The 11,783-nt window shown below is 34.9% G+C and overlaps 1 protein-coding gene across 6 annotated transcripts in view; it reads left to right on the top strand.

The window, feature by feature from the left end:
• Positions 1 to 3,534: 3,534 nt before the first annotated feature.
• NSUN3 (NOP2/Sun RNA methyltransferase 3) overlaps positions 3,535 to 11,783 on the top strand; it is a 110,783-nt gene continuing 102,534 nt past the window's right edge. For 2 of the 6 annotated variants that reach the window (XM_051964546.1, XM_051964550.1), the window contains exons 1-2: positions 3,535 to 3,699; positions 4,839 to 4,948. In XM_051964546.1, coding sequence (XP_051820506.1) covers positions 3,685 to 3,699; positions 4,839 to 4,948 — 125 coding nt within the window. In that variant the 5' untranslated portion in view covers positions 3,535 to 3,684. The remainder of the gene's footprint in view (positions 3,700 to 4,838; positions 4,949 to 11,783) is intronic. The other 4 variants (XM_051964549.1, XM_051964547.1, XM_051964545.1 and 1 more) reach the window with 3 other exon arrangements.

Genomic DNA, 11,783 nt, shown 5'->3' with positions numbered 1-11,783 from the left:
GGTGATACTAATCAAGGTATTGGATAGGATCAATAAAGGAAACCGAAAAGGATTAAGGACAGAACATTTTAGATGCTTTTTCACACCATCTAGAAACAGGAAAAGATGAAGTTTTGAACACCCTATTTAAGAGACAAAATGTTAAATTGTAGAACTAAGATATAATTTCATGAAAATGAAAAGAGGTAGTATCAAAGAAAAGGTACTCATGTCAAATGTTAAACAAAGGTCAAAGAAAGTGGAGACTAATAAAAAAATTGGGACCATTGGACTTGACAGTATAGAAGTGAGCATAGGTCCTAGAGAACATTTTGAATGGAGAGCATACCAAGATTTTAGCAGATTGAGGAGTGGATGGTGAAGTGGTGGATGAGTATAGATTATTCTTCCTAGCACTTTCTATCAGTGAAGGGTATTAGTGAAAGCTATGAGAATTTATCTTGAGCTCAAAGGGAAGCAAGATTAAAGAAAGGGTTTTGGTTTTAGTTTTTATAATAGGGGATTCCTGAGCATATTTATGGGGTGAAAAGAGGTCAATAAGGAGAACCTAAAGGGAATAAGTGATAGAGCCAAGGACCTAAAAGAGAGAAGAGGAATGGGAACAAAGGAATGAAGGAATTAGCTTTGGCAAGGGAAAGAACATTTGATTTTGTAAACTAGAGAAAAGGAAAGGTTTTCAGGGCAGATTAGAGAGCTTGGGTATCTCTATATGGATGCTCCTTCAGAACTGAAGAATGAGGAAGATAAAAGTTTTGGGGTGTGGAAAATGTATTATAAAGGAATTCATGATGATCCTTAATTCTTATAAGGAATGTATCACTTGTTTAGAGTAAAAGAGCTGCGAGTGGCCTTGGGACTTAGAATATATATGTGAGTGTGTGTGTGTGTAGTACAGTAGTATTATAGAGAAATAAAATCAGATTGGATGCTTCCCTGATTCACTCCATTTATTATTTGTTCTTTAAGTATTGGTTATTATAAGTTCTTAGTAGTTCTTCATCTTTCTAAAATTCTAACTCACCACCTCTGACTGTATTTCCTTTTCCTTTTCAGACAGGAAACAGTTCAAAGTAAAGGCATTTAGTAAAATATCATAGTAAGTACATATTCCTCCTCCCATCCCCATAAACCTGGAGCATATTCTCCTGCAAACATATATATATATAGGACTGGATCCAAAAAATAAAGGAAAAAGTTCCTGTCTGGAAAGAAAGGTCCATTAACCCCAGTACACATTAAAAGGTTAAGAATAATGATTGAAATGTAATGCCTGAGAGCTTGCCAAGATACTACTGTTACAGAAAGAGACTATAGCAAACAACTATTAGGGTCATAACTTTTGAATGACAATATTGACTCTACAAGGGTACAATCAAATATGAAATATTCAAAGTCACTAATAATCTGATGAATGCAAATTGAAATAACTCTAAATTTTCACTTTATGTCCATCAAACTGGTAAAGATGCTAAAAGAATAAAGAAAAAATTGATTGTTGTCAGGGCTGTCATGGGAAACATACTGATTTGTTGCTGGTAGAGTTTGAATTGGCTCAACCATTCTGGAAAGCAAATAGGAATTAAAAAGTTATAAATTATTCATCCCCTCTGATTCAATGATCTCACACCATGTTCCAATGATAGAGATCTCATCTAGAAAAATAGTTCATCCTATTTTGAAGTTGATTTAATTATAAAAAGTCTTACCTCCTCCCCCTCCCTCGCCCCAACCTAAAGCATGAATTTGACTCCCTGTAATTCTGATTACACTGATTTTAATTCTATCTTTTAGGACCCAGAATAAGTCCTGCAAATGTATATAAGATGATTGGACATATGTGGAAAATATCCAAAATATCCTTTTGTGACTAAGATGTAGGCTTGGAGAGTAAAGGTAAATGTGTGGACGGGGCAAAATAAGGAATGGTAACTTCCAACTTTAAGGTTGTTTTTCTGTTCCAGCCTAGGCTCTATAGCCACCATAAGGAGTAAACCCCTTGGAGACAGGATAGAGCAACTGCCTCCATAAGGACTACATTACACATCTCTTCAGCAATCACCAATCACTAGTGAAGAACCAGAAAATGCCAAATTTTTTTTTTTTTTTTTCCCTTGTGGATCTACACAAAAAAAGCCTGTTTCACTTTCTACCTTAATACTACTAAGATCCTTGGGTCCTGTGATTTTTCTAAAGTGTTGTCTTCCCCAATAAAGATATGAGCATGTGGAGAAGATAGGCTCTCTCCTTTTTGTAATTGCAGCATTAGCCCAATGCTTTTGCACATAGTATGAAATAAATGATCATTCATTTACTCAGTCTGCCCAGTTAACTTAGCTTCTTGCCTTAACGGGCTATATGTTCTGCAGGGTTTATGGCTGTTTGGGGCAATTGTATCTACCCAAACTGACTACTCAGGAGTTGCTCCAAATGATGTACAGAAAGAATTTATTAGAATCTTGAGAAGCAGACTGTCCTGGCCAGTGGGCCGGAAAGGACAGCAAGGATACCCACAGGAGGAGAATCATTCACTTGAAGATGCTTACAACTTTTATACATTTCATTCAAAGAACCCCCCAAATCCCACCCTCTATAGGTTGTGATTGGTTACATAACCCATTTTATTCCCCTGTTTGGTCAGTGGAATGCAGTGAAAAAGGTGATATACAGCTTCAGCCACTTATTTCTTCTTTGGACAATGGAATGCAGTCCAGGCTCATCTAAAATCACGTGATTGGGGCCTATAGGCCTGATCTACTTTAGTTAACAGTCTCTGATCAATATGTGCTTAATCTGTAAATTCTTCACCTTTCCAAACATGGCTGTGAAGGAATTTACTACCCTCCATATGTAGTTACTGATTGGTGACACTCCACTGAACATGAGTGGCTAAGGACGGGAAAAAGGAATTCTGTTTTAGACATCTTGAACTAGGTTCCACACTTTGCCTTTACGAGTGGTCAGAGGTCAAGGCGGGGGCAGCTTCCTGAAAGACGGCACTGCGTCTCTTTTGCAATTGGTACATACGGGGCTTTGAGCTCGGCAGGCGCGTTCCTAAATGTTACAAATTGGTCGCCCTCCTGAGGGAAGTACTTATAGAGAAAAGTTACAGGAGGAATTCAATGGATCGAAATTTAGTTTTGCAAGGTACAAGGCTTCACTTCTGCTGTAGAAGCGGTGTGTTGTCTCCAGGACAGCAATCTACTCCATCAAAGACATGCCAGAGAGGGCACTGAATTTTACGTAAATATTTGCTATCATAAAAGATGTATGTGTCTTTTTTTTCTGTTTCTGACTATCACGCTTCTCCTTCCTCCGACTCTTTTCCATCACGCTTTCTACGTGAAATCCTGGAAACCGCTTTTCCCTAGATTAAGAAAACTTTCCAGCTGTGGCGCTGGGTGATGACATAAATACGTATTCGCCGGAGGTTCAGATTGTCGCGAGGTCACGTGGCAATCACAAGATCTGATGAAACGTTGCTTAGCGTGGAAACGGGATTGGCGAAGAACGCGAGAGTTAGACCGGGGGGAGGGGCTAGGCGTACTCTAGGCGGAAGGGACTGGGGTTGTCGAATCAGATTCTCGCTTGTCCATTTTAGCGTTGGTATCTACGCCTAATGAGATTCTTTTGGAACGTTGCTGCATGTGACTGGGTAGTTGGCGATTTGGGACTCCTCCAAACCAGATGGTGCTGAACCGGGTGAGCCTGTTATCTCCACCTGAAGAAGTGAAATCGTCTAGGCTTTCGAGCTGGTCGCTTCCTCTGGCCTGCTTTGGAATTCGAAAAGAAAAGCCTCTTTTCCCCCATCTCGGTTTGCGAATGCGGTTTCCACCATGACTATTGTTGCTAGTCCTTCCTTCGCTGTACAGAGGCGAGCTTCTAAGCAGCTGGCTAGCTCAGAGCACAGAGCTCTGGGTGTGGAGATAGGAAAATTCGCCTGTGACCTTCCAGAAACTACTTGGCCCTTTATTGCCTCCGTTTCTTTTTTCATTTCTAAATTGGAATAATATCATCTACTTCATAGAATCTATTGCGATTATCAAATGACAATATAGGCGATTCGTAGACTAACCCTTTAGTAGTGCTCGGCATTTATTATTTTTATCCCCAGTTTCCTTTTGAAACTGGCATATGATTCAACAGTAACAGCCGACACATTGCTGTTTAAGGGTAATGACATTTCATCAATTACATCAGCTTCCCACTGGATGGAACCTGAGTTTCTAGAGGAACTTTAATAAGTGTTTAATCTAGTTTATTCAATTTTCTTTTGTTCTCTATTGGCTTCTTTGAAGGATCGTATTTTAGTGTTGAGTGAGAAGTGTAATATAAATTCACAGTTATATTCGTATCACAACTACTGTTAACCTATGTGGACTTGGATAGATCACTTGTTCATCTACACAAATTAGGTAGTGTTTACTAAGTGATCTTTAAGGACCTCTTTAGCCTTAAATCTCAAAAGTGGCTTGTTCTTCCTGATTATAGTGAAGAGGACAAGACTACATTAGATTAGTCATGTTACAGATTAAACAGTTTCAGAAATTACATTGTATGTTTATTGCCTTACATTGTCTTACAGCAATGTCAAAGACCGGTTAATAGAACCCAGGTTTGATTCTAAATCCAATGCCCCGATACTGTAAAAGGTCATTTCAATTTTGTTAACCACTTGTTCTAAAAAAAAAAAAAAAAAAAGTTATTTCTCTGCTTTTGAAACTTAATTGCTTGCAAGCAACAAGTATTAGTTTGAAAAAATTTACAGTGTTTGTATGGTCTAGGCTTAGTAAATATGAAATATTTATATATCTTAGTAATTTCTTGTTTCATTATCATAGCTGAAACCACAGTCACAAAAGAAACTTACAAAACAAATTTGCAAAGTTGTGTTGGATCATTTTGAGAAGCAGTATATCAAAGAGCTTGGAGAGTCATGGATTACAGTAAGGTTAGTATAAAAATTATTTTAATATTCCATGAATTAGCATTTGAGAATGTTCTAGAGAATTGTAATTTGTAATTGTAGATATTTTGCAGGTTGTGTTAATATAATTTTATGGGGAGAGGAATGAAGTATTCTACTTTGTCTTAAATAGAAGTGGGAAGGTGGAACTAAGTCAAATTGCAGGAAAATTAGGGAGATCTTGTTGAGTAATGAGAATCTTTATTTGAAGTGAGTTTTGAGTCATTTGTTTCTAACTGGCTTTAGTTACTTGCTTTTAATTTATCCTGGCACCAACAAGATTTTTGTAGTTAACAGAATTAACTACAGCTTAATAGATAAACACCTTTCATTATTTTTTTCAAGTGAGAAGGGAATTATATAACATTTAATTCCTGAAATTATAAAATATTATTTTAAAGACAATACTGCTGATATACTACGGGTTTTTTCTTTTAAGTGTTCCTTCAAAGGATGTCATCTTTTTTTCCTCTTTATTCTCCATTTTATCACTACCTTTAGTTTGAACTTCATTTTATCTAACTTCATAATATTTTAGAGAGACAGAAGACAATAAGGAGGAACATTTAATATATACAAATAGCTGAAAGAAATTTTATTAGTCACTTAAAGTTTCAGGTTGACTTCACTTTTATGCTGGTTATAAAAGTTCATGTCTGAATAGATTAACTTAATTGCTACTAAAATGACCAAAGTCAAGAATTCAAATTTTGTATATGCCAGTTAGTTTTCCACATAGTCTGAGAGAGCAGATTTTTAAAGATTTTAGAATGTTATTGGGTAGGATCTCATTCCTTAAAATTCTACAGAGTAATACAGCTTGATGTATAAAATGATCTCAAGAAAGAATTTTTTACTCTATAAAAGATGAGCAAAAAAGGAAATCCATTTTGAGATTTAAGGAAGTAACTGATTGATTCAAATTTTAAAGAAAATATTCAAAAAGTGGAATTAAGGATAAGTGATTGAGTATAATCCAAAAAGCATGACATGTCCCTCCTAAAATGTTAGGAACACTGAAGTCCAGGATAAACAGAGCTTATAATGAGTGTTAAAGATCATAAGAAAGGCTTTTTTGTTTGTGGTGAGGGAAACATCCAAAATAGTGGAAGATTGGCTAATGATACCACATAAAGAAAAGGAGATAGGATTATGCAGGTTCTGTTTTATTTCTGTAGGATTTAGATTAGGAAAAAAGAAGAGAAAAATAATTACGAGAGAAGCAAAACCCAAGATAAGTGAGGAGATAGTAAGCACATCTATTACCCTGAATAAAATTATAGACTGATGATTTGCCCAGACCCAAAAAGAAATAATGAATGGATAAATGTTAATGTGAAAGGATGTTTATAGTAGAGTGATCAAGGATTCTGTACTTGATCGATTTATTTTATTCTGATCAGTATTTTCATTAGTGGCTTGGATGACAACATAGATGATATATCCTTATCAAAATCATGAATGATAGGATAGTAGAAGCAATAATTGATAGACTTTTATGTTCAAAAGATTCTGACTACACTTGTGTTTTCAAACAGAATTGGAAATGGGGATCGCTAAATCTTATAATTGTGAACCACAAATGGATATAGAAAACTACACATTTAATATTACTTATGTTCTATTTTTAAAAATGCATTTTGTTAAATATTACAATTATGTTATAATTAGTTTTAGTTCACTTAGTAATTAGTTCAGTACACTTTAAGGAGGGCTTTGTAGTTAAAACCTCTAGACTAGCCCAAAAGACTTAATAAGTTTGAATTATATAATTGATTTTTAAAAAATCATCTATATATAGATGGATAGGGAAGAGGTAGTTTATAGCAATCAAATTCTGAGGTTTATATTTTTATTTCCATTAAATACATGCAAAGATAATTTTCAACATTCACCTTTGCAAAATCTTATATAACAGATTTTTCTCCCTCTTCTCTCTTTTCTCACTTTCCCAAGTTAGGAAGCAATCTAATATAGGTTACATGTGTGAGATTCTTCCAAACATATTTCCGTATTTGTCTTGCTAAGCAAAAAGAAAATCAGATCAAAAGGGAAAAAACAAACAAGCAAACAACAACAAAAAAAGGAGAAAATACTATGCTTTGATCCATATTTAGCCTTCATAGTTCTATCTCTACATGTAGATCACAGTTTCCGTCCCAGATCTTTTGAAGTTGCCTTGAGTCATTTCGTTGTTGGAAGAGATCCAAATCCAGAGGGTTAAATAGAAATTGAAAAAAATCCATCAATCACTTTCTGAAAGCGATCCCAAAATAAAAACTCTCAGGAATATTATAACCAAATTCCAAAACTCCCCAATCAAGCAGCCAGAAACAGTTCAAGTATCGTGGAATCACCGTCAAGTGTAACACAACATTTAGAAGCTTCTACATTAAAGGATCAAAGATGAAGTGGAATGGTTGGCCGAGGTTAGATAAATAACTTATCAGACATGTTAGAGAGGGGATTTCCATGTGTCTGTTGGTTTGCTTAAATAACTTCTAAGGTCAGGTCTAGTTCTGACATGCTATGATTTTAAGTCTGATAATGGATTATGTATCTACTGTCTGAGAATCAGTCTAACTAAATTCAGAGAGGTTCCCCATTATTTTGACCCCAGAGTGAATATCTTTTTGGCCAGATCAGCTCTTGAAGATATGTGAATGGGTTTTAATCTACTTCATTGAAGGGAAAATACCTCACCACTAAATTGTAGGATCGTAGAATTAAAACTATATTGAATCTTAGTTTTCCTAGTCCAGCACGTTTATTTTACAGATGAAGAAATTAAGGCCTAAGAAGGAAAAGAAACCGCATGTGCAAAAATGTTTGCAGTGGCTCTTTTTTTATGGTGAGAAAGAATTGGAAATGAAGTGGATGCCCATCATTTGGGGATAGCTAAATAAATTATGGCATATAAATATAATGGAATATTGTTGTTCTGTAAGAAATGATGAGGGGGACAGCACAGTGGATAGAGCACCATCCCTGAAGTCGGGAGGATCTTAGTTCACATCCAGCCTGAAACACTTAACACTTACTAGCAATGTAATCCTGGGGCAGATCACTTAACCCCAATTGCCTCAAAAATAAAATAAATTTTAAAAAAAGAAATGATGAACAGGCTTATTTCAGAAAAACCTGGACTTAGATAATTTGTTGCTGAGTGAAGTGAGCAGAATCAGGAGAACATTGTACACAGAAATAGCAAGATTACGTGATGATCACCTCTGATAGATAGCTCTTCTCAGCAATATAGCAATCCGAGACAATTCTAACAGATTTAAGAAAGAAAATGCCATTCATAAGCAGAGAAAGAATTATGGAGACTGAATATAGATAAAAGCATATTATTCTCACCTTTTTTTTTTTCTTTCTGGTGTTCTTTTCCTTTTCTGATTTTTCTTTCACAACATGACTAATATGGAAATAATGTTTAAAAAAAGCAAAGATTGTTCATGTATAACTTTTATTAGATTGCTTACTTTCTTGGGGAGGGGGGGAGGAGAAGGAGCAAGAAAATATTTGGAACTCAAAATCTTATAAAATGTTTGTTGAAAACTATGTTTCCATAAATGAATGGATGCCCATCAATTGGAGAATGGCTGGGTAAATTGTGGTATATGAACATTATGGAATATTATTGTTATGTAAGAAATGACAAGCAGGATGAATACAGAGAGGCTTGGCGAGACTTACATGAACTGATGCTAAGTGAAATGAGCAGAACTAGGAGATCATTATACACTTCGACAACGATATTGTATGAGGACATATTCTGATGGAAGTGGATTTCTTTGACAAAGAGACCTAACTGAATTTCAATTGATAAATGATGGACAGAAGCAGCTACACCCAAAGAAAGAACAGGAAATGAATGTGAACTATCTGCATTTTTGTTTTTCTTCCCGGGTTATTTTTACCTTCTGAATCCAATTCTCCCTGTGCAACAAGAGAACTGTTCAGTTCTGCAAACATATATTGTATCTAGGATATACTGCAACATATCTAACATATATAAGACTGCTTGCCATCTAGGGGAGGGGGTGGAGAGAGAGAGGGGAAAAATCGGAACAGAAACAAGTGCAAGGGATAATGTTGTAAAAAAATTACCCTGGCATGGATTCTGTCAATATAAAGTAATTATTAAATAAAATAAAATAAAATATTAAAAAAAAGAAAAGAAAAGAAAACTATGTTTCCATGTAATTTGAAAAATAAAATACTATTAAATGAAAGAAAAGAAATTAAAGCCCAAAAGTGGTTAATTGGCTTGCCTAAGATACTCATTTATTTAAATAGCAGAATTTGGATTTGAATTTAGGTATTCTGATTCCTTTAATAAAGTAATTGTAAAAAGGGATTGTGAGCCTATTAGTTCTTTGATGGTGAACAGAAGCTAAACATAACAATTTTTTCTAGTATATTTGATGGTAGGAAAACAAATGACAAAAAAAACAATAGTCACTTTAAAGGAGGCATATTGTTTTTTTTAAAGATTTCATGGATTGCCATCCCTTTTCCAGTATGCTAAGTAAGTCTTCTCAATTTAGTATGTCATAAAGTCCCCGGCATAATATCTGGCCCATAGTAAACACTATGTTGGCTATTATTACGAGGATAGAAGGTGATGCACAGCACAGTATTGAATAGCAATGGTGGAAATACAGATTCTTTTTGAGCTTATCAGACATGTTATTGTTTTGTAAGAGTCACTTTACCTTCAGGAAAAGGTGAGTATTTTTCTTCCCAATATTTTTTTTAATTACAAGAAAAATAAGTGAGAATATTCTTGTCTTTTCTGAAGTAGTATAGAGTGAGATTTTACCTATCTCTTTTTTCCCTGAAATCCATGCCTTTTATATATTTGTTGGGTTTTTATAGTTAAATGTTTCCCCTTGGTTTCTGTATAACTAAAATAAAGTTTTGTAAGAGAGTTAAAAAGCATAATGGGAGTTTGGAAAATTTTAGACAGATGTCAAAGAGTCTGTGAAATGTATTCAATGCTTCTTGTCTATGAGTGATATTACCATGTGTATTTTGAGTTTTAAATGTGTTGCCATTTCTGTGGGAGAACACTAAGGGAAAAAGACCAAAGGAAGTATTAATGCCGTTTTAGAAATTGATAAGAGTAAGGCTTCATCACTTTGAACAGGTTTAATACCTGTGGAATTTAACTATTTCCAAACAATAGAAAGTTTTCACAGAGGCAACACAGACATCTCAAAGCCAGAAAGACTTGGATTCAAGTGTGATTTCTAACGTCTACTGGCTATACAACCCTAAACAAATAATTTGTCAGTGTTCTAGGCCCCAGTTTCTTAAACTATTGTGACCATATGGGGTCTCATAACAGAATATCAAGGTCACAAAATTGTGATTTGTTATCATTAAATGTTTGATTTGTACCTATATACCAAGGGTCATATGAAAAATTTCTTGGGATAAAAGGAGTCACGAGTAGAAAAAGTTTAAAAATCCCTGTTTTGGGTAACTCTGAAGACTATAAATTGCAGAGAATGTGTAGGCCTAAGTTGGTCAAAGACATTTCTTCTTTTGGTAAATTACAGATCTAGCCCCTATTCCTATTGTTTTATAATTAAGTTGACTAATTGTGGATTGGAATAAGTTAATAAAGCACTTTACTGTTTAGTGGATTAGAGAATTGACCCCTCAATCAGGAAGACCCTTCTAGTTCTGACTCTGCTACATACTAGCCATGGAACCCTGGTTAAGTTACTTAATGTCTCAGTGCCCCAAGCAATTCTGTAAATTGCAGAGAAGGTACTAATCAAAACTGATTGAGTAAGTTCTAATCTAGGGGAAATAAAAAATGAAATTTTCAGGTTCCATCCCAGAAAAAGAAAGAAAGGTATCACCAAGAGATAAGCCATTTTGCTGAAATTTTGTCTAGACAATAACTGTAGCTAATTATATATTTACTTTATGACCCAAATATGTGGGGTTTTTAAATCATATTACAGGTCACTGAGACAAATCTCTCTTGCATAACAGAAATTTCATGTAAGACTTCTGTCCCTCTGCCTCTGTCTTTGACATATTCCTTTAACAAACAGTTGTAAATATGTCAGATAAGGTTCCTGTCAAACCCTATAAAAAACCCAATGTCCTTTTGTTCAGGGCCACACAATTTGGTTACTGATCCCATGTGGCCAAAGTTGACCTTAATAAATTCTCCAAATAAAAATTAATATTTCTCAACTCGTCTCTATATCTTGGCACAACAGAGATTGTGCCACAAAACATAATTTAGGTTGCACTGAATACATATCTTTTAGATTCCTTAATGTTCTGTTACATTTTCTAGATTTTTTTTTTGATAAGCTGAAATTTTATTGAATTTCATTCTAGAGACACTTGACCTGAATCAGTTATATATTAAAAGTGTTTGCCTTGTAAATCATGTTTTTAGCCCTCTTCATAGATGCATATTTCTTTTTTTGACTAATTGTGGATTGGAATAAGATAATAAAGAACTTTAATAATTTTCACATGTGGGGCAGCTAGGTGTGCAGTGGATAGAGCGCCAGCCCTGCAAGTCAGGAGAACCTGAGTTTAAATCTGGCCTTAGACACTTCCTAGCTGTGTGACCCTGGGCAAGTCACTTGATCCCAATTACCTCAGCAAAATAATAATAATAATAATAATTTTCATTTACACACTTGCAAGTGTGTGGGTCAGGTGTTAGAACCTCTTTTCCAAATTAACTAATCAAAGACATTTTCAGTTATAAAGAGAAAGCATTTATTTAGTCCTCAAAGGGAGAGGTCCAAGCATACCTGGGAAGCACCTCAGCTTC

The sequence above is a fragment of the Antechinus flavipes genome, chromosome 6, assembly GCF_016432865.1.
Source record: "Antechinus flavipes isolate AdamAnt ecotype Samford, QLD, Australia chromosome 6, AdamAnt_v2, whole genome shotgun sequence".
In the NCBI taxonomy this organism is placed as follows: Eukaryota; Metazoa; Chordata; class Mammalia; order Dasyuromorphia; family Dasyuridae; genus Antechinus; species Antechinus flavipes.
This window is presented reverse-complemented; position numbering and strand designations above follow the sequence as displayed.